Source organism: Pelophylax lessonae (genome assembly GCF_965119305.1).
Source record: "Pelophylax lessonae genome assembly, chromosome: 1".
In the NCBI taxonomy this organism is placed as follows: Eukaryota; Metazoa; Chordata; class Amphibia; order Anura; family Ranidae; genus Pelophylax; species Pelophylax lessonae.
Window position 1 is genome coordinate 392,688,018 of NC_138768.1, and position 23,734 is coordinate 392,711,751.

Consider the following 23,734-nt stretch of genomic DNA (forward strand, 5'->3'; position numbering starts at 1 on the left):
AAAAGAAAGCTCTATTTGTGTGAAAAAAAGGACACAATTTTTGTATGGGTACAGTGTTGCATGACTGAGTAATTCTCAGTCAAATTGTGAGAGCGCTGAAAGCTGAAAATCGGTCTGGGCAGGAAGGGGGTGAAAGTGCACTGTAGGCAAGTGGTTAAGGGGTTGAATAATTGTGTCAATGAAGAATTCACAAAATAAACATTTACTACTGTATTACAAAACCAATTGATGTCATTTTAGTTGCATATGGTTCTTTAAGAAGTCCTTGTAGGATTTCATTCTGAATACAATTACAAATGTACACTAAATTCCCTAAAACCCTTTACAGCATTGTGGGGGGGGGGGGGGGGGGATGTTTGAAGATTAAAACAAAGGCAGGTTTTTGTAGAGGTGAACCATCTTTTTAAATAAAAATGTCACACAGAGATAGGAATTACCATCGACTTTAACAGACTTTTTTTTTTTAAGTTATAGGTGTTCTGTGCTTAGCTGGCTGGTACTTTCCCTTTTTTCATTACAGCAAATTACGTGCATGTCAAGCCCAAAGGTCCAATTATTGCACAATAAAAAAGTTCAAATTTTATTTTATAGACAGATTTACTGTGAATAAAAATTGGATTTTTGTCCTACTGTAAAATAATTTTCTCTGAAGTTCATTGACGGACGCAGTCTCTGATCTTCATATCAGTAGTTTTATGCTTCCCCCTAGAGGAGTAGGACACTAGGCAGAAAAAAAGTTCTGGCTACGCCTATGAGCAGTCCCAAGGGGTATACCCTCTCCCTTCCTGCTATAGGATGTCAGTTTTGTATCAAAGCAGTGTCAGAGAAAGTAATACCAACCCAACCCAAAATAGAGGGGCAGGTACTGCAGCCGTCATTGAACTTCAGAGAAAAGGATTTTACAGTAAGACAAAAATCCAGTTTTCTCCATCGTTCATTGACGGACGCAGTCTCTGATCTTCATATCAGTAGGGACGTCTCAAAGCAGGGCCATAAAATGAGGGGTGGGAACAGCAGAAAAATAAGTCCCCAAGGCTCAACATAGCCAACCAGGCAACATAGGAACTCATCCGAACAACAAGATGAGACCTACCTGAAAAAAACATTAAACACCCTCAAGGGAGACTAAGCACCCCCCTTAAACAGCAGCCTGCAAAACTTTGTGGCCAAAAGAGGCATCTGCAGATGCCAGCACATCCACCTTATAAAATTTTGTGAAGGAGTGAACAGACTGATGGCGAAAGGCCCAGGAAGCACTAAGCGCCTGAGTAGAATGTGCCTTAACAGGGAAAGGAGGAACCTGACCCTTAATTGAATATGCCTGCACCACCGTCTGTCTGATCCATCCGGAAATAGTCCCAGCAGACACAGGCAGCCCTTTCTTAGGGCCATCCATGAGTTCAAAGAGCGAAGCTGACTTCCGAAAAGACTCAGTCGCTAAGTACACCCTGATTGCTCGAACCATAGCCAGAGTATGCAATGCAAATTCCTTAGTATGTTTTGGCTTAGGACACAGAGGGTAACACGATGTCCTTATTTAAATGAAAACTGGAAACCACCTTGGGAAGGAAGGACGGATCCGGACGAAGTACCACTTTATCTCTGTAAACCACCAGATAGGGAGAACGTCAGAACAATGCCGCCAGTTCCGACACCCTGCGCGCAGAAGTAATAGCCACCAGGACAGCCACCTTCTGGGATAAGGTAAGCAGGGGAATCTCCCGAATACTTTCAAAGGGAGGTTTCTGGAGAACCGACAGCACCAAATTAAAGTCCCAAGGTGGCAATAGAGGTCGCACCGGAGGTACCAAGGGTTGCACCCCCTTGATAAAGTTACGCACCAGGGAATGGGTAGCTACTGGCCTTTGGAAGAAAATTGGCAAGGCCGAGACCTGACCCTTGATGGTACTCAAAGCCAACCTTTGATCAATTCCCAGTTGAAGGAAGGCCAAGATCCGAGCCACCGAGTAAGAGCGGGTAAGAGCGCAATATACGCTTTCCACGTACGATAATAGATCTTCCTAGAAGTCGCTTTCTTTGCTTCAAACAAAGTGGGGATCACTAAAGCAGACAACCCCCTGTCCTTCAGCACCTAGCTTTCAACAGACAAGCCGTCAAAGCCAGTGACCGTAAAGTAGGATGGAAGATTGGCCCGAGACAGTAGATCCTCCCCGAGGGGAGGTCTCCAAGGAGCGTCCGCGACCAGCCTGACCAGGTCGGCGTACCAAGCTGAGTGAGGCCAGTCCGGAGCCCCAAGAATGACCGGAATCTCTTCCGCCTTGACCCTGCAAAGAAGTCTTTGCAGCAACTTGAGAGGAGGAAAGACATTTATCAGCTGATACTGACCCCCACGGACCCACCAGCACGTCTGTGGCGTCCGCCAGAGGGTCCCGGGAGAAGGCCACAAACCTCTGCACTTTCCTGTTGATCCGAGACGCCAACAGATCTACATCTGGAGTGCCCCAACGAAGGCACAACTGCTGGAACACCTCCAGATGGAGAGACCATTCCCTTGCATCCAAGGCCTGTCGACTGAGGTAATCCCCCTGGAATGTGAACAGCGGAGGACTGAACAAAACGCTCCATCCATCGAAGGATGCCTGCCACCTCCAAGGCCGCAAGGGTACTTTTGGTGCCGCCTTGGTGATTGACATAAGCCACGGCCGTGGCATTGTCAGATTGAATGCTCACTGGACAACCCTGCAGGTGCTCGGTCCAGTGGACTAGGCAAAGCCTGAGCGCTCTCGGCTCCAGAACATTTATTGGTAACCTGGACTTTGCCAGGGACCAGACTTCCTGAACAGACAACCTGTCGAGAACTACATTTTTGAACTCGCATGAAGCAATTCAGTGCCTTCAGGTCCAGGATTGGATGCACCTTCCCCTCCTTCCTGGGGACCGTAAACAGGTTTGAATAAAAGCCCTGAAAACATTTCGCACACAGAACCAGAACTATTACTCCCTGTTGTACCAGGTCCTGAACTGCCCCAAAGAGTCTGCAAGCGATCCGGAGACCGTTGCACATTGGAAGGGAAAAACCTCACCGGCGGGACGGATCGAAACTTGTTGTAACCGGACCGTATGACCTCTTGAACCCATTTGTCTTGTATCCAGGAGAGCCACAGGTCCGGAAACCAGCAAAGTGGCCACTTAGACCCACCCAAGGCCGCTTTGAAGGGCTTTGCCTTATTGACTGACCCAGAGGGAAGAAAAAAAACTGAGCTGAAAAGGAGGAGTGACCCAGTCTGCGATGTGGATCCTTACCCTTGTTAGCCTGCGGGAGAGAAGTACTCTTACCCTTTGTGAGGCCTTTGGGGCTACCCTGGATGACATTATCAAACAGGCGATCTCCTTGAAAAGGTAGATCAGTCAAGGCCTTCTTTGAGGTCTGATCCACAGACCAGCACTTTAGCCAAAGTATACGCCGGAAGACCACTGCTGAAATCGACAGTCGGCCCAATACGGGAGCAGGATCCAGCACGGCATCACAAACAAATTGCAGCCCCTGCGCCAGCTGGTTCAACAGCTCCTCAAAAGGAAGGAGGAAGATGTTTCCCCTCCAGGTCACGGCGTAGTAACTTAGCCCATTCAGTCAATGTTTGCGAGACCAGGGCAACCGCAAACACTGGTCTGAGTGTAGACCCCACCAGAGAGTATATATTGCGGGCCACAGACTTCGCCTTTCCATCTGCCGGTTCCTTAAATGACGGGGAATCCTCCACTGGGATCATGGTAGCTTTATTCAGTCTTGAGACTGGAGGGTTCACCGTAGGTGGCACAGTCCACTTCTTTATAAAGGAACTCCTCAAAAGTGGTAGCCTCTAGCAATCCACTTAGGCAACCCAGGGGAATGCATTGGGCGGTCCCATTCTTTGAGCATGTTGTCAAAATACGCGGGAAAGGAAAAAACCTTTGCCGTTCTGAATGGCTTGTAAGTGCCAAACGTAACCTGCGCCTCAGTCGCAGCTGTGTCCTCCATTTTCAGGGTCTCGCGCACAGATACAACTACTGCGTCCACCAGCGCTATTTCATGCGCGGCAGTGGAGGTAGAAATGTCCTCCTCGCTATCAGAGGAGACAGGGCACAAGGTAGTCCGCCCGGCTGGGAGATCCGCGTCACAGAATCCAAAACATCAGATGAGGCAGGGGTAGGCGGAGGGCGTTTTTTAGGTGAGGGGGAGGTGGGGGGTGCGTGACAGGACAGAGGGGAACCCGGGATTGTGAGGATCCGACCGTCCCAGGGAGGGGCCAGCGTCCACCCCAAAAACCACCAGGGGAACATTTACTCACCATACCGAACAGCCAGGCGCCATCTCCTGGCAGAACCCCTCTCTGCTGAATGAAGTGTGGGGGGCTGTCGGGCAATAGGAACGCTGCGACTTGGGCCAAGACCCGGTTGTATGCAACCTGGCTTGACGTTTAACTCGCGGGGCCAGTCCCCATCCAGTGGGACTATGTCGTGGACGACCCAGCGCGGAGCTAAGGTCTGCACGCGCTTGTTAGCTGGCTGGGATGACCACTGGATCTATACATCCAGCCCGTCGCCCGGATCCAGCCTAGTTCCTTTTAGATCTTACAGAAAATCCGGAGAAAAAGCCAACTAAAAAAAAAAAAAAAAAAAAACAAAAACATTTTCCCAGGACCAGAGATCCCAGCAAGGAATTAGGTCCTTATTCCCGACTAGGCAGATTAAAACTGACATCCTACAGCAGGAGAGAGGGTATACCCCCTGGGACTGCCCATAGGCGTAGCCAGAACTTTTTTATGCCTAGTGTCCTACTCCTGTAGGGGGCAGCATAACCCTACTGATATGAAGATCAGATACTGCGTCCATCAATGAACAATAGCCGAATGAAGCTTTATGGGACAATAAGATTTGTTAATTATTTAATCTAAAATTTTCCGTGGAATATTTAACAGTATTGCTTTGGGATTGTTCATTCACATTATTGACTTGAAGCCTGTGCGCCATCAAAATTTTTAATTTTTTTTTGTTGGCAATCATGGACCATTTTTCATCCTAGAATACGGTTATCCAATAATCACAGAACGCATTGCCAGCTAGATTCACTGTGCAGAGAATACTGTCAAATTTGTTTCCAAATCTACTTTAAATTTTATCCTCAAAGAAAAATTAGTCATACAGCTGCACAACCTATATTTCCTCCATTGCCATTCATTTTGAAAGGCTTTTTTTTTTAAACCCTCCTGGACCACCTGCTGCATATATACTTCATGTTTTGGGGATGTGTGAGGTACAAAGGCACAGGATATTTGGTCAGAATTGATGGCAAGATGAATGCAGGGCAGGTCATCAAGAAATACTGAAGGAAAATTTTTCATTCATCAGCCTGGAAGCTGCACATGGGACATACTTGGACATTCCAACATGACAATGATCCTAAACACAGGGCCAAGTCGACATTTCATTAGCTACAGCAGAATAAAGTGAAGGTTCTGGAGTGGCCATCTCAGTCTCCTGACCTCAATATCATTGAGCCACTCTGGGGAGATCGCAAAAACGTGCAGTTCATGCAAGACATCCCTAGAATTTACAGGAATTGGAGACTTTATGCCAGGAAGAATGGGCAGCATTACCATCTAAGATAAAGAGCCTCATGCACAAATACCACAAAAGACTTCAAGCTGTCATTGATTTTAAAGGGGGCAATATGCGGTATTAAGAACTGAGGTATGTAAACTTTTGATCAGTGTCATTTCTGTTATGATTTAAACAGAATAAAAACACAGTTGATTGATAAAAAGTGGCTTCAGCCAAAAAAAAAAAATATATATATATTAAATATATATATATATATATATATATATATATATATATATATATATATATATATATATATATATATATATATATATATATATATATATATAATAAATAAATAATCAGACGAACTGTCGTGATCGCCTCTCGTAAGCTGTGTACCAATGATCCGATTATCGTACGATCTTTTTGAAAGCGGTATTTTTAGTCCGATTTTCGGGTTGTGCGTACGGGCCATAAGCGTAGTGATATATACACACACACACACACAGGGAAGGTTTATCATTCGTGCCAATCCCCACTAATGGCTGCAAATATTGAAATTCCTATGATCTTAGTACATGGTTTATTTTTGGGTTACAGACGGTTTGGTTTACTGCTGATCAGTGATCTACATAGGCACCACTATGTGGAATTGCTCCTACACCCTCTGGTGTTCATACTGAAAATTGTTTTTAGGAGTAAGGGTGGATACTCCGGAATTACAGCAGACCTAATGGCTTTCCCTTAGATAAATAAAAAATGCTGGCATATTTTTTACTTTAAAGAGTTGGTTGTACTATAGCCATTGCCCATTCCAGCGGCCCACTTTTGGGGCTTGGGCCCCCTTCTTCCCTGCGTATAGGAATTTATTACCTTGTCTGGTTGAACAGAAATCGCCTTATGACACTCCTTGGTTAGGCAAAACATGACTGAATTCTAGGTAATTGATGTATACATTAGATCTGTTATTTATACTTACCATTGATGCACTACACTATCATACTGTAAATTGTATTTATAATCTATACATATAGATGGTAATTCTACATTTACCACCGATTGTATTCCCTTTAACATCATCATTATATGACAGATCAGCATCAAGTAGTGAATCTTCCTGTTCAAGCTCATTGTGAAATGCGTGGAACTACTTACCAACATTTGTCAGGATATTACAGTTTTTAGCATTTACCTGTCAGACATTCTAGACTCAGAACTGCACAAGTTTCTAGTGTGCTGGCATATATTACCCAGCTTTAACGTATGATACATGCTGTAATACTGGATCTTTTTGTAAGAACTTATCGTAAAATCCTTTTTTCAAGTCCATCGACAGACGCAGCTCTGCTTAATCATAGGCTATAGGCTTATGCTCCTACCACTAGGGATAGGCACTAGGCGGGAGAGAGAGAGAAAAAAAAAAAACTTGCTGCCCACGCCTATAGTGGCTGTCCCAGCTGGCATAACCCTACAGGCTCGGCTATACTCAAAACAGTTGTGTTGCAAGCAGTGACAGAAAAAGACCCCATAACTCAAAAAAGTAGAGGGGCGGGTGCTGCGTCTGTAGAATTTCAGAGAAAATAATTTTATGGAAAGTTATTACAAAAATCCAGTTTTTGGTATCGTTCATCAACAGACGCAGCTCTGCTTAATCATAGACTATAGGGATGTCCCAAAGCAGTAAAAACATGACAAGACCGGAACAAAAAAACCTGAATGCCCCAATGGCCAATATAGCCAACCAGGTAAAACAGAGCTCAACCAGAATCAACAAACCCTCAAAGAAACCAAAAAAGGGGGTTCCCTCAAACTGCAGCCTGCAAAACCTTGCGGCCAAAAGAAGCATCCGCTGATGCCAACACGTCTACCTTGTAGAATTTAGTGAATGTATGCACAGATCAAGCTGCCGCCTTGCAAACATGTAGCAAAGATGCCCGATGGCGAAAAGCCCAGGAGGCACTCAGAGCTCTAGTAGAATGCGCCTTCACTGGAAAAGGAGGAACCTGACTCCTCGGTGAATAGGCCTGTACCACCGTCTGTCCATCTAGAAATGATTGCAGCAGACGCAGCCAGTCCCTTACGAGGTCCATCCGTAAGGACAAAAAGAGCATCCGATTTTCTGAAAGACGCAGTGGTCTCTAAGTAAACCCTGATAGCCCGGACCACATCCAAAGGATGTAAGGCATACTCTTTAGGATGCTAAGGTTTAGGACAAAGGGTAAAATGTCTTAATTTAAATGTAAAACAGAAACCACCTTAGGAAGGAACAAGTGATTAGGTCGAAGTACCACCTTTATCTCTGTGATCCACCAGACAACGCCGCCAATTTCAGATACTCTGCGGGCAGAAGAAGGGATTGCCACCAAGGCAACCAGCGAAATCTCCATAATTTTCTCAAAAGGAGACTTTTGAAGAACAGACAGCAACAAATTGAGATCCCATTGCGGTCGAGAAGTCTACTTCCTAGCCTTTAAGAGAGCGGGAATTACAGACTCCGAGAGACCCCTATCTCTCAACACCTGACTTTCAACGGCCATGCCATTAAAGCCAGAGGATGTAAAGCAGGATGAAAAATCAGACCTTGAGACAACAGATCTTCCCCGAGAGGAAGCCTCCAAGGGGTACCGGTGGCCAATCTTATTAGGTCTGTGTACCAAGACCGATGAGGCCAGTATGGAGCCACCAGAATGATCGGAATGTTTTCCGCCTCTATCCTGCGCAGAATACGTGGCAGAAGCTTCAACAGGGGAAATGCATAAATCAGCCGATACCGATCCAAAGGAGCCATCAGGGCATCTGTGGCGTAGGCCAGAGGATCTCGAGACCTGGCTACGAATCTCTGCACCTTCTTGTTGAGACGAGGGGCAAACAGATCGACCGCGGGGGTCCCCCACCGAACACACAGTAGGTGAAACACCGCCGGGTGTAGGGACCACTCTCCTTGATCAAACACCTGATGACTCAGGTAATAGGCCTGCCAGTTTTCCACACCTGGGATGTGTACAGCAGAGGAGGGCTGGAACAAAGTCAGAATCTCGACCACCTCTTTGGCCGCCAGGACACTCCTGGAGCCCCCTTGGTGATTAACGTAAGCCACAGCCGTGGCCTTGTCTGATTGAACCCAAACAGTACAATCACGTAGGCAAGTCATCCAATGAGTTCCAAAACATTGAATGGAAGTTTTGACTCTTCCACCGACCAGGTAACCTGGGCACAGAGCTTCCCCAGCACCCCACCCCTGCCCATCAGGCTGGCTTTCGTGGTTACAACCATCCAGAACGATGGAAGGACTTGCCGTGGCATAGTGCAGGAGACTGCATCCACCACAACAGAGCAGACTTGGTGTTGTGGCTCAACTGAATCAAGGAGTCCAAGGACTTTGGATCCTTCTTCCACTTCACCAGAATCTCCCTCTGCAAGGGCCCTCTATGGAACGGAGAAAAATGGAAACGCTTCGAAGGTTGACACTATCAGACCCATAGCTCGCATGCAAACTCTGAGGAAGACAGCTTGTTGTGCAACAACTACTGAATCACCCCCTGCAACTTTCTTAGCTTGTCCGGGGGAAGGAAAACCCTATCCAAAGTCAGGCCTAGGTACTCAAGTCTCAGGTCTGGAGTCGACGTGGATTTTTTTAAACTGATGTTCCAACCAAACTCCTGCAGGGATCTGACAGTGACCTCCAGATTCTCCAACAGAACTGAAACAGTCCGCTCAACAGGAAATCATCCCGGTATCCCAGTACCGCAATCCCCCTCCGGTGCAGCAATGCTAACACCGGAGCCATAACCTTGGTAAACACCCTGGGAGCGGAGGCGAGACCAAAGGGTAACGTCACAAATTGATAATACTGCTCCGCTACCTCAAAGCGAAGAAACCGCTGGTGTCCAGCGTAGATGGAGATGTGTAGATATGCGTCCTTGATATCTATGGAGGCTAGGAAATCTCCCTGATGTAGAGACGCCACTACAGTAAGGATGGACTCCATCCGAAACCTCTAACCGCACAAAGCGGTTCAGGGCTTTGAGATCTAGGATGGGGGTGCACTTTGCCTTCTTTTCTGGACACGGTGAACATGTTTCAATAAAACCCTTGAAAGCGTTGACGAGCTGGCACAATCACCCCTTGCTACAGCAAGTCGGGTACCGCCACCTCTCAAGTCCCTTAACCTGGCTGGGGACTCAGCAACAGCATTTTTTGAAACCTGTTCAGCCGACCAGCATTTCAGCCATATCAGGCGTCTTTTAGCAACCCCCACTGCTGACGTCCCGTTCCAAAACCCCAAGGGGAAGCTGTGTTGTTTCCAAGTTGCTCCTCAGCAACTTCACCCATTCAGTAGCAGTCTGTGCTAAGAGAACGTTCACAAAGTTAGCTTTTAACATGTGACCCATTACCACATGTACATGGCTGGATAAGGATTCCATCAATGGGATCTGAAAAGGTCAGTGACTCTTCCACCGGCACCAGAGTCGCTTTATTCAACCTGGCCACCTGGTATCCACTGCCTCCGCAAAAAGGATAATGGCGAGCAAAACGCTTAGGCACCACCAGCATGTGCTTAATGCGTCACAATTGTTCATCCACAATAGAGTGAAGCAAGTCAGGACAGGGGAATACTTTACCCGATTTGCGATATTTGCAGGAGCCAAAAGACACCTGCGTACCTGACACTGTGGATTCATCAGCCATTTCAAGTGTTTTCCACACAGGAACTTAATGTTCCACCAAGCTACGTTCTCACGCAACAGCAGAGGAGGGCAGGTCCTCTTCACCCTCAGAATGTGTAGACACCAAACCTCTTAGGGTGGTCTGCAACTGCGGCAACCATATATCTGTCAGAATCCGATGATCCGGCAGATGGAGTGGAGGACGGGGGATGTTTGCGGCTAGCAGCACCAAAACAAACCGACTGCACTTTTGACATCAGGCTTTGCAGAAAAAACGCAATTCTCAGGCTGCAACTGCGAGCCGGAGGGTCCCACAGTCATTTCCAGGGGGGTCTGCAGGTGATATTTTATCCTGGGAATCCATTTCCAAATAATAAAAATAACTGGATTTTTGACTTACTGTAAAATCCTTTTCTCTTAGGTCAGGGCTCGACAAACCCCAGGCGCCAGGTCGCATTGGCGACTAGAATTAGTGACCTGGCGCCTGGGGTGCACTGCAGGAGGTGTCCTGTCTCTTTTGCGACCATCTCCCCCCACCCACTCCCCGAGTGCACGGACCACCGTGCCATCCGATAGTTGAGGCCGCGGCTTTTCGGCCTCCTTCAGTGAGAGAATGGGGAACTGGTGCCCTCTTGTTGTGGCCGAAAGTTTGACAAGCAGTCACTAATGGCTCGGTTTCCCCTGCCTGTCCTCAATGCCTGCCCATCTCCTTCCCGATTTTGCAGGCTTCATCTCCCTGTCTACTTACCTTTGCTTAAAGGTAAGTGGACAGGGAGTGTGGTTATTTTTCTTTTTATATATATATATATATATATATATATATATATATATATATATATATATATATAATATTTTTTTTTTCCCCTCCTCGCAATGCCACAGCCACACAGCTGATCATGTCCGCCTGTCAGTTTTTCAGGCAGACCTGATCGGACCCTTCAGTCTCCTCTATGGAGCTGTAATCTGCCGCCATCTGATCCTGTCCGCCAAAAACAAGACGGATGGTGGTTCTATTTTCTGTCCATCCCGTGGATCGGATCAGATGGCATCGGATGGAAATAGACAGTCTGTTTCCATCCAATTGCCCTATAGAGGAGAGTGGGGTTCTAGTCTGTGTGTAAATTTAGTTGGTTGTTTAAAAAAAAAAAAAACTGGCTCCTAACTTTTTTAGCTGTCCTCTGATGCATATCAGTAGGGTAATACCCCCGCCTACAAGAGTAGGACAATAGGCAGAAAGAATATCTGGCTACGCCTATTGGTAGTCCCCGGGGGTATACCCTCTCTCTTCCTGCATAGGATGTCAGTTTTGTATCAAAATATAAATATATAAATAATTCTTCTTAAATATGAGTGATATCCTTCAAAAAATCATAAAAACATAAGATCATAAAATCACACAACTCATAAAACCATAAACTTCCTAAAATCAAATGATTTAACACGTTGTGCTATGAATAAATGTCCATTAGTGCATCCTTCCGAAGTGCTGTAACCTTTTCCAATATTCATAAAGTGCTTGAGTGCTCGAACTGTGCTATAAGCGGGGTTTCCCCCTTCAGATGTCTACTTACCACCAAGTAGATATAATCAGGCATGAAAAAAAGGCTTTACACTCAGCTTCTCCAATTAATCAATCAAGAAGGAATATTGCTGGAAGATCAAGATTCATCACCCGTGTCCTCAGAAAAAGAAGCTTTTCATAGTGAAGTTCGTTTAAACAACACATTTATTAGGTGTACAACGGGGGTTTATACTCACAAACATCACAATTTAGCATGCAATAATGAAAAGAGCGGCTCGGCGGTGTGCTGCTCCCGCAGCATACGATCCTCTGGCCGGGGATCATGTGGTACTCGCTCTACCTATCGCTAGACGTGTTTCGCTGTGACACACAGCTTCATCTGTAGCTCTGAACTTTATGAATATTGGAAAAGGTTACAGCACTTCGGAAGGATGCACTAATGGACATTTATTCATAGCACAACGTGTTAAATCATTTGAGAGGGCCCGCGTCCACCCCAAAATCCACCAGGGAAGGGGGGGGGGGGGGGGGTAACGTGTACTCACCATACCGGGAACACAGGCGGGCGCCATCGGATGACGGGACCCAATGACACCGGAGTAGGGGGGTATGTCGGCCAAAAAGGAATGCTGCGACATCAGCCTAGACAATGTCGTGTGAGTCCTGGTGAGGAGTTTAACTCACGGGGTCAGTCCCCGTCCAGCGGGACTAGGTCACGGCCAACCCAGCGTGGAGCTAAGGCCTGCACGCGGTCGCTGGCCAGACTGGGGTGACCAATGGATATGGGGGGTTTAGTCTGTTGCCCAGCCCGGCATAATTGCTAGAAGATCTCACAGGAAAAACGATCCGGAGAAAAAAAAAAAAAGACCAGCTAAAAAAAAAAAAAATCTACATAAAAAAATTACTTCTATGCCTGGACCAAAGATCCCAGCAAAGAACTAGGTCCTTACTCCTGACTAGGCAGATTAAAAATGGACATCCTATGCAGGAAGAGAGAAGGTATACCCCCAGGGACTGCCCATAGGCGTAGCCAGAAATTCTTTCTGCTTAGTGTCCTACTCCTGTAGGGGGTAGTATTACCCTACTGATATGCATCAGACGACTGCGTCCGTCAATGAACGATAGAGAAATATATTTTTTTTTTGTGCAATGTCCCTTTACGACAGCGAAAAACGCCGTCTCCCCATTACTGCGGACCCCCAAAACCTGATCAATGTATAAATATAGCAGAGCAGGAGAGGAAAAGCCTACAGGGGACCCCCAGAAACTTTACCAGAGCCCAGATACAACGTGCAGTTTTGGTCAGTGTCAAAACGAAAGTAATACAGAAGAGCAGGAAAAGGAAGCAACTCTGCCTCAAGCATAGAAGAAAAAATGTGCTGCATGCCCGTCCCGCCCCCGAACCACAAGAAAATGGCTGCTATACCTTTTCAATGGGGAATCCTAGAAAATGGCTGCCCATAGAAACTAATGGGAACACAGAGGTCATGAACCACGGCAAAATGGCGCCGCCCCCCCCCCCCCCCGCAAAACAGGTCCCAGAACAAAAGGCAACTAAGTGTCCCCATTTAAGGCCGCCCCCCCCCCCCCCCCCTCAAAAAAAGTGCCGAAAACGGACTACATTATTCTCACCCCCCCGAGGGTCAAAACCCACTTGGAGACACAAGCAAGATTAGGCTTCTGGGGTGCCAGGGAACCGAGGGAGCCTCTAAGAAACGACCATTCCAGGGAGGGGCCCGCGCCCACCCCGCGATGTCCAGGGGTTTTGGGGGGACATTTTACTCACCATACCAAGGTACAAGGTGGGCGCCCCTCAGAAACAGATTACCTCCCACCCGGGATGGGGGTGCTGTTAGCCAAGGGGAGGCTGCGACTCTCAGGCTGGTCCCCAGCCATCAGGGCACTGTCGTGGCGAGGCCTAGTTCTGGACTATAACCTGCTCACGCTCTCGCAGGCCAGGCTGGGAGACCTTAAAGATCTAGATTATCCAGTGCGAAAACTACAGCCAGCTGTTGCTTGTAGTTCCTCTGAATCTTGGTCCTCAGGAACTAACTAGAAAATAAAAAAATCATAAAACTTTCCCTGTTATAGCAGGGAACTAGGTCCTATCCCTGTCACTCGGCAGAACAAACTGAGTATAGCAAAGCCTGAGGGATTATGCCTGCTGGGACAGCCCCTATAAAAAACGGACAAGTTTTTTTCTGCCTAGTGCCTATCCCTAGTGGGAGGAGCATAACCCTATAGTCTATGATTAAGCAGAGCTGCATCTGTTGATGTTTTTAGGACCTCAGCAGGTACTTCAAATGGTACAGATCATCAACAACAGGCTGGAGTTAGGGGGAAAAAATGGTAGAACTGCTGCTCTACATTGCTGTGAACTAACTTTCTGGTCAGAATGAGTATCAAAACAGTAGACAAGCCAATAATTTGTTGACGTTTAGACCGCATTCACACTGAAGCGGCACGACTCCTGCACGACTTCGGGGGCGACCTGTGAAGTCCCGTGTACCACGACTTCGCCGCGACTTTGCACGGACTTCACATAATTGAAGTCAATGCAAGTCGCTCTGAGGTCGCCCCGAAGTAGTACAGGACCCTTTTTCTAAGTCGGAGCGACATGTGTCGCTCCTATTAGAACGGGTGCTGTAGCAGTGCATGAACCGCGACAGACCGCGACTTGTCAGGCTGACAAGTCGCGGCAGTGTGAATGGAGCCTTAAGGCATTTTGATTTATGTGGCAAAATTTACTGTGTGTGGCAACAAAGCCAATTCCACAATGCCCTTGAAATGCCATTTTTAAATAATGAACAAAAAAAGTAAATAATTGCCACATCAAGAACACTAAAAGTGCACGACTAAAAATTTTACATACCTGTGGAGTTGAGAATTTAACTTTGGGATTGTTATCGATCTCCCATAAACCTTCATTGAAGCCCTTTCGTTTGTTGGGTTTGCCATATTTTTCCTTATTTTCTTCATATGGGAATATGTCCTTTGGTCCCAAAAAAGCTCTTCAAAAATGAAAAGACAATTTTTCTAATTTACTTTGCACATATTACCAAGCATAACAAACCAATTTTTTTTTTTTAAGTGAAAGGACTACCAATCAACAAGTCTAGTTTACCAGGAATTCATTAGCGCAAAGCTTTGCCAAGTGTGCTATAGCCGATAACGATAAGTTTGGGAGGCCATCATGCGTCAGCCTGCTGTGATCGTGCCCGCAACAAGCGGTGCGCTCTGTGATCAGTGTCCGGAGGACACTGCTCAACAGAGATTGAGGTAGAGTGTCAATCAGTAGCTCTTTACCAGGGGTTCAGCTGTGTCCAATCACAACTGATCAAGGATGTAACTAGAAGCCGCTTATTGGCACTCCTTTCCTCATGCTGACAGCACGAGGAGAGAGCAGATAACCGGCTTCTCCAAAAGGGACATGTACACTGATCATCAGTGCAGCCCCATCAGCTGTCCACCAGTGTAGCCTCATGTTTGAAAATATTAAAAAGTTAGTTTTTTTTCCTCCCAAAAACACTCAGTCTTTTCGTATGTTTAGCAAAAAAATAAAAAACTCAGTGGTGATTACCCACCACCAAAAGAAAGCTCTGTGAAAAAAAATGGGATTTTTGTCTTACCGCAAAATCCTTTTCTCTGAAGTTCATTGACAGACACAGTCTTCTGTTCTCAATAGAAGTAGGATTATACTGCCCCCTACAGGATTAGAACACTAGGCAGAAAAAAGTTCTGGCTACGCCTATGGGCAGTCCCAGGGGGTAGTATACCCTCTCTCCCTGCTTTAGGATGTCAGTTTTGTATCAAAGCAGTGTCAGAGAAAAATACCAACCCAACTCAATAACAGAGTGGGGGGGGGGGGGTACTGCGTCAATGAACTTCAGATAAAAGGATTTTTTACGGTAAGACAAAAATCCCATTTTCTCCATCGTTCATTGATGAACGCAGTCTTCTGTTCTCAATAGCAGTAGAGACATCCCAAAGCAGTGCCATAAAACATGAGGGGTGGGAACAGCAGAAAAATTCCCCAAGGCTGAACCACAGCTAACCAGGCAACATAGGACTCATCAGAACAACAAGATGAGACCCACCTGAAAAAACATTAAAACACCCTCAAGGAAGACTAAAAACCTAATTTTGCGGCCAAAGGAAGCCTCTGCAGATTCCAGCACATCCACCTTATAAAACTTTGTGAAAGTATGAACAGACGACCAGGTAGCCGCCTCGCAAACCTGAACCACAGATGCCTGATGGCGAAAAGCCCAGGAAGCACTAAGCGCCCGAGTAGAGTACGCCTTAACAGGGAAAGGTGGAACCTGACCCTTAATTTAATAATCCTGCACAACCGTCTGATTTATCTGAAAGCAGACGCAGGAAGCCCTTTCTTTGGTCTGTGAGGACAAAGAGTGAATCTGACTTTTCGAAAAGACTCAGTAGTCGCCAAGTACTTTGCCAGAACCACATCCAAATTCCTTAGGATGTTTAGTCTTAGGACACAAGGAGGGTAACACAATGTCCTCATTTAAATGGAAACTGGAAACCACCTTCGGGAGGAAGGACAGATCCGGAAGGAAGGACGTATCCGGACAAAGTACCACTTTATCCCTGTGAACCACCAGATAGGGAGGACGACAGGATAACGCCGCCAGTTCTGACACCCTGCGTGCACAAGTAATAGCAACCAAGAAGGCCACCTTCTGAGATAAAGTAAGCAGGGGAATCTCCCGAATATTTTGAAAAGGAGGTATCTGGAGAACAGAGAATCAAATTAAGATCCCAAGGTAGCAACGGAGGTCGCACCGGATGAGCCAAATGTCGCACCCCCTGGAGAAAACAAACAATGTACCAGGGAATGGGTGGCATGGCCTTTGGAAAAAAATTGCCAAGGCTGAAATCTGACCTTTGATAGTACTAAAGGCCAAATTTTAATCAAGCGATGCCTGGTCGCTCTCAGCTCCAGAACATTGATCGGTAACCTGGATTCCTCCAAAGACCAGACCCTTGATGAGAACACCACACTGTCCAATATATAGGGAGGAAGTGTTTTCCTTGTTTGAGCATCGGGGACTGAAGCCCCCATAACAGGGACCCCTTGGTCACCTGGCTTAACTGGATCCGATTATCCAGAGAACTTGGATCTTTGTTACATTTAAAAATTTCCTACTGGAGTATTCTCGTTTCTCATACAAGTCCGAAGGGATGACCATTTGCTGGACAGCAATAGCTGAATCGCAGACTGGAGTTTTTGAAGTTTTTCTGGAGGAAGAAACACCCTGGCTGAGGCCAAGTCCAAAGTTAGGCCCAGATAGTCCAGCCTCATGGAAGGAACCAGGGACAACTTCTGAAGATTCAAAATCCACCCAAACTCCTCCAGAGTTCTCATGGTGATCTCTAAGTTTTTTCACCAGTGCCATGGGAGACTACGCACGGAGAAGCAGATCGTCCAGGTAACCCAGGACCGATATCCCCCGCTGGCGTAAGAAAGCCAGGACCAGAGCAAACACCTTTGTGAAGACCCAAGTAGCAGAGGAGAGACCAAAGGGTAACGCCACAAACTGATAGTGATCCTCTCCCACGGCAAAACGCAGAAACCGTTGATGTCTTGTACATATTGGGATGTGAAGGTAGGCATCTTTGAGGTCTATGGAGGCCAGGAATTCAGAGCCTTCAGGTCCAGAATTGGACACACTTTGCCCTCCTGGGGCCTGTAAACAGGCTGGAGTAAAAGCCCTGAAAACGTTCCGAGAACGGAACGATTACTCCTGGTTGTACCAGGTCCTGTACCGCCCTAAAGAGATCCGTAAGCGATCCGGGGACAGTCACACATTGGAAGTGAAAAACCTTACCGGAGGGACAGTTTGAAACCTCGATCTTGTAGCCGGACCGTCTGACCTCGTGCACCCACTTGTTTTGTATCTGGGATAGCCACAGATCTGGAAACCGGCAAAGACGTCCCCCCCCACACCAGACACGGGTGGGGGCGCACCTTCAGGCTGAAGGGGCCTTATCTGCAGGTCTGGAGAAACCGGATATCTGTTTTCCAGACCAGGGTCGCTTGGAGCCACCGGAGGAGGCATTGAAAGGCTTTGATCCTTTATCACTCGTCCCTGAGGGACGAAAAAACATTTTATGTGCTGAAAAGGAGGGACCCCCGTCTGAGGAGGGTCCTTACCCTTGTTAACCTGTGGGAGAAAGGTACTCTTACCCCCCAGTAAGACCTTTAATAATGTCATTAAGGGTAGCCCCAAACAGGCGATCTACCAAAGAGTAGATCAGTCAAAGCCTTCTTAGAAGTCTGATCCGCAGACCAGTCTTTTAGCCAAAGTATACGCCGGAGACCACTGCCGACACCAACAGTCGCGCCAATATTAGAGCCGCATCCAGCGAGGCATCGCAAACAAAACGCAGCCCGTGGATCAACTGGTCCTGAAGTTCCTGAAAAGAGGGAAGTTGTACCCCCTCCAGGTCACGGCATAGTAACTTAGCCCATTCAAAGTTTGTGACAAAAGGGCAATAGTAAACACGCGTCTGCCCAAGCACCTCCCTGTTGAGACGAGAGGCTAACCCACTGGAGACACCACCGATGAACTACCTCTGGAGGAAATTCCCAGTATATCGATGGCAGTCCAGAGCAAACCCAGATAGTCCACTAGGTGGACTGAACCAGAGCTGATTCCTGGGAATGTAATTACCAACCAAACTCCTACAGAGTCCGCATAGTAATCTCCCCTGTTGTCTGTCAGAGCAGTCGGAGACTGTGCTCGCAGAAGACCATTATATAGGTACTCCTGTACCACAATCTCCTGCTGGCGCAACAACGTCACCACTGAGGCCAACATTTTGTGAAGACCCAAAGAGCTGAGGCGAGACCAAAGGGTAACGACGCAAACTGATAATGCTCCTCGCCCACGGCAAGCGGAGGAAGCACGGATGACCGACATGATCTGAATAGGAAGGTAAGCATCCTCGATAAAATCGATAGAAGCAGGATTCCCTTGATGTAGGGATGCCAATACCATACAAATAGACTCCATTCGGAGCATCTGTACCCGCACAAAGCGGCTCAGAGCTTTGAGGTCCAAGACTGGACATACCGTGCCTTCCTTCCTGGGAACTGTAAACAGGTTTGAATAAAACCCATGAAAAAACATTCCGATTCTGAAACTGGAACAATCACCCCTTGTAGTAGCAAGTCTTGCACCGCCCCGAAGAGACCCGCAGGCGATCTGGGGATAAACGCAGGTTGGAAGGAAAGAAACTCTGGAGGATAAGACCGAAACTCAATCTTGTAGCTGGACCCACCTGTCTTGACCAGAGAGGTCCACTGGTCCAGAAGGAAGCAAGACGCCCCCCACTCCAGATATGGGTGAGTGTGCCCCTTCAGGCAGAAGAGTGCTTGTCTGCAGGTATGGAATGTCCCATTCTTGGCATACCAGACCAGGTTCTCTAGAAACCTCCTGAGTAGGTCCTGAGACTTCGATCCCTTGATCTTGAGATCCCAAGGAACGAACAGGCCGCTTATGAACTGAGAGATCAAGGGCCCACGACTGCGACAAGACTCTTACCCCCTGGCAGCCTGTGGAAGAAGAGTACTCTTCCCCCTGAAAAACCCTCAATGATACCATCCAGGAAAGATCCGAACAGGCAATTCCCCACATAGGGAAGATAAGATAAAGCCTAACAAAGTCTTGTCGGCAGACTAGCATTTCAGCCATATCATATGTCGAAGGACCACTGCTGTCACGGACAGTCTAGACACTAAAGGGATCCGCATCCGGGGAGGCATCACAGACGAACCGCAACCCCTGGACCAACTGGTCCACTAGCTCCGCAAAGGCAGGGGGAAGCTGTTCCCCATCCAGATCCTGGCGCAAAATCGTTGCCCATTCTTTCAGAGTCTGGAACACGAATGCTATGATGAACACCGGCCCAAGGTCTGAACCAGCCACAGTAACATGTGGCGGACGAAGTCTCGGCTTTCCTCTCAAAGGAATCTTTAAAGGCCGCAGACCCCTCCACCATGAATTACAGTGGATTTATTTGGCCCTGGGAACCTGAGAGTCCAGCACAGTTGGGACATTCACATAATCAACAGAGACTCCTCAAAAGGTATACCGTCTATCGAAATTCTCAAGCACCGCCATATTGCGTTTATGACCACCTCACTGACACGTGTTGATTTTGTCAAAATTGGCGGGAAAAGGTTATACCTTTGCCGCTTAGGAGGAGCTGCGGGTACCAAAAAGAGGACCGGCGCCTCCAACCAAGAAGCAGCAGCTGCATCCTCCATTGGTAAAAAAAAACAAAAAAAAAACAAAGACAATCAGTGCAGCCATTACATGCGCGAGTGCAGTATAAGAGGAATCGTCCTATCAGAATGGCGTGGACGCAGACCCACCCAGTAGGGTCGCTACATACCAACATGCATATAAAGTAGTTTGATTGGAGTAATATTAATGCAATCTATGAATATGCCCGTATTTGTCTGTGTGTGTTTGGCTGACTTAACCCAGAACAGCATATAAATAAAGCATTCTGTATAGATCACAGAAAAAAGAAGGTTATTTGGTCAGCTAATAGATTAGCGGGCGCACATAATTGTGTGAACATAGATATTTATTAGGGAAAATTTTGATGAGTATCAATGTACATCCGTGCAAAAATAATGTCAGTGAATACAATCAGTGTGATGACAAGAAACAAGACAAACATAACATGTAACAGATATTTACAAAAACCGGCCGGCATGAACCAATTACATCAAGAATATATTAATATAAATAATAGGATCCTATATGTCAAATGGATACAGTATAGGTAGTTCTTGGAAAGGCTCCTTGGGGGGTCTGTAGATCAATAATGGGTCTGGTGGCAGTGCTGCACGATTGTGCTGAGTTTTGCATCCGATAATTTCGGTTTAGTTGCATTCAGTTATGCCTGTGACCCTAGGGAGAGGGCTGTAGGTTATTTCAATAATTTATTACGGCTTAAGGGAGATATCCTGGTGGGGAGGGGGGTTAGCTTAGTGTTGCTGTTAGGTGGTGTTGACACCGATCGTTAGTAAATATACGGTATTTGGGGACTAGGCAGAGACCTGACAGCTTGTATCTAGGTCACTGACGGCAATGATGCAGTTTCTTCACCCCTATCCTTGGGCTGAGTGTCACTCCATGGTTTGCCGTCCCAAAGCAGTGTCAAACATGAGGGGTTGGGGGGGGGGGGGGGGGGGGGGTCAGCAGCAGAAAAAAAAACTTCCAGGGCTAAATAGTCAACTAGGTAACTTGGAGCTCAACTGTCAACAACTGGAGCTCACCTGAGAAAAAGAAAAACACACACCCTCAGAACAAGTCCTCTAAACAGCAGCCTGCATAACTTTGTGGCCAAAAGAAGCATCCGCAGATGCCAACACATCCGCTTTATAAAACGTGAATGTGTGTACAGACGACCAGGTAGCCGCCTGCTAACTTGCATCACTGAAGCCTGACAGAAGGCCCAGGAGGCACTAAGAGTAGAGTGTGCCTCGACAGGGAAAGGAGGAACCTGACCCTTAATAGAATAAGCCTGAACCACAGTGTCTGATCCATCTGGAAATGGAAGCAGCCAGCCCTTTGCGAGGTCCATCCGTGAGGACAAATAGTGAGTGATTTTCTATAAGACTCCATAGCTGCCAGATACACCCTTACTGCCTGAACCACATCCAGGGAGTGCAAGGCAACTTCCTTAGGATGCTTAGGCTTGGGACACAGGGAGGGCAACAATGTCTTCGTTCAGATGAAAGTCAGAGATGACCTTCGGAAGGAACGAGGGACATGAACGCAGAAGCACCTTATCCCTGTAAACCACCCGGTAAGGTGAACGACAAGATAACACTGCCAGTTCAGACACCCTGCGTGCCGAAGTAATGGCCACCAAAAAGGCCACCTTCTGAGACAACGTAAGCAGGGGAATCCCTTGAATTTTTTCAAAGGGAGGCACCTGGAGAACCGACAACAAATTGAGGTCCCACAGCAGTAATGGAGACCACACCGGAGGAACCAAGTGTTTCACGCCCTGGAGCAATGTACACACCAAGGAGGTGTGGGGCCAACAGGCGTTGAAAGAAAACCGCCAAGGCCAGGCGCTGCACAACCCCTCGATGGATAGCAAGGATCCGAACCACCAAAAAGGAAGGAGGGTGACCCCAGAGGGATTCACACCACGCATTGTTAAGTCTTCCACATACGATGGTAAATCTTCATAGAAGTAGATTTTCTAGCTTTTAACAGCGTAGGAATCAGTCAGGAAACCCCTCTGGCCTTCAGCACCTGGCTTTCAACAGCCAAGCCATCAAAGGCAGCGACTGTAAAGCAGGATGGAAGATTGCCCCTTGGGATAGCCGATCTTCCCTGAGGGGGAGTCTACAAGGAGCATCAGCGACCAGCCATACCAGATCGGCGTACCAAAACCGGCGAGGTCAGCCTGGAGCCACTAGAATGACCGGAATCCCTTCTGCCTTGATCCTGCATAGTAGTCTTGGCAGAATCTGGAGAGCAGGAATGGCGTAAAACAGACGATACCGACTCCAAGAAGCCACTAAAGCGTCTGTAGCGTCAGCTAGAGGATCCCGAGACTGTCACAAACCTCTGAACCTTCCTGTTGGAGGGGAGAGGCCAACAAATCCACCTCGGGAGTACCCCACCGGAGACACAACTGATGAAACATCTTTGGATGAAGAGACCATTCTCCCTGGTCTAACGCCTGTCGACTGAGAGAGGCCGCTTGCACATTTTCCACCCCTGGAATGTGCACAGCAGCGAGGACTGGAACACATCTTTTTGCCCACCTTAGAAAGCCGGCTACTTCCTGAGCCACCAGAACACTTCTTGTGCACCCTTGGTGATTGACCTAGGCCACGGCATTGTCCGATTGAATCCGCACCGGACACCCCTGGAGACGACTTGTCCAATGATCCAGACAGTCTGATCGCTTGGAGCTCCAGTACATTGATCGGTAGTCTGGACTCTTCCAATCGTCCAGATCCCCTGAGCACAGTCTATGCTGGAGCCTCCCCACACGGACAGGGGCATGCAAGTCCAAAGAGACGACTGTCTGCTGGTCAGCAAAAGCCAACTTGCCTCCTGCAACTTTTGAAGCTTCTCCCGAGGAAGAAACACTCTGGCTAAATATACAAGTCAGACCCAGATAGACTAGGCTTGTGGATGGAACCAGGGCAGACTTCTGAAGATTCAGAATCCAACCGAACTCCCTCAGCATTTACAGAGTAATATCAAAGTTGTCCCAACAAGGTGAACAAAGACCCTGCTCATAAAAGCAGATCGTTCACATACCCCAGTACTGCGACCCCTTGCTGATGCAGTAATGCTAGACCCGGGGCCAACACTTTCATGAAAACCCGAGGAGCGGAAGCGAGACCAAAGAGTTACGCCACAAATTGATAATGCTCCTCGCCCACGGCAAAGCAGAAGAAACGCTGATGGGCAACAAATATTGGGATGTGAAGCTAGGCATTCATGTCGTCGATGGCGGCAAAGAAATCACCGACGTAGGGACGCCACCACCATGCAAATGGACTCCATGCGGAACTTCTGTACCCGCACAAAGCCGTTTAGCGCCTTGAGGTCCAGTATTGGGCGCACCTTGCACTCCTTCCTGGGAACTGTAAACAGGTTTGAGTAAAAACCTTAAAAAACTTTCCAACTTTGGAACCAGAACAATCATGGCTTAAAGTAACAAATCCTGCACCGCCCCATAGAGATCCTTTAGGCGATCTAGGGATAAGTGCAGGTTGGAAGGGAAGAACCTTTCCGTAGGATATGATCGAAACTTGATCTTGTAGTCGGAGCGAATTACTTCATGGACCCACTTGTCCTGGATCAGGGAGGTCCACGGATCTGGAAAGCAGCAAAGACATCCCCCCACCGCAGATACGGATGAGGGCGCCCCCTCATGTGGAGGATTTTTTGCCCGCAGGTCTGGCAGCACCTGCTCGTGGTTT

General features: G+C 47.4%; 1 protein-coding gene across 1 annotated transcript in view; it reads right to left on the reverse strand.

Moving 5' to 3' along the window:
* The window catches only part of PSIP1 (PC4 and SRSF1 interacting protein 1), a 346,309-nt gene that overhangs the window by 240,732 nt on the left and 81,843 nt on the right, over positions 1-23,734 (reverse strand). Inside the window, exon 4 of the mRNA XM_082273564.1 lies at positions 14,606-14,744. Coding sequence (XP_082129690.1) covers positions 14,606-14,744 — 139 coding nt within the window. The remainder of the gene's footprint in view (positions 1-14,605; positions 14,745-23,734) is intronic.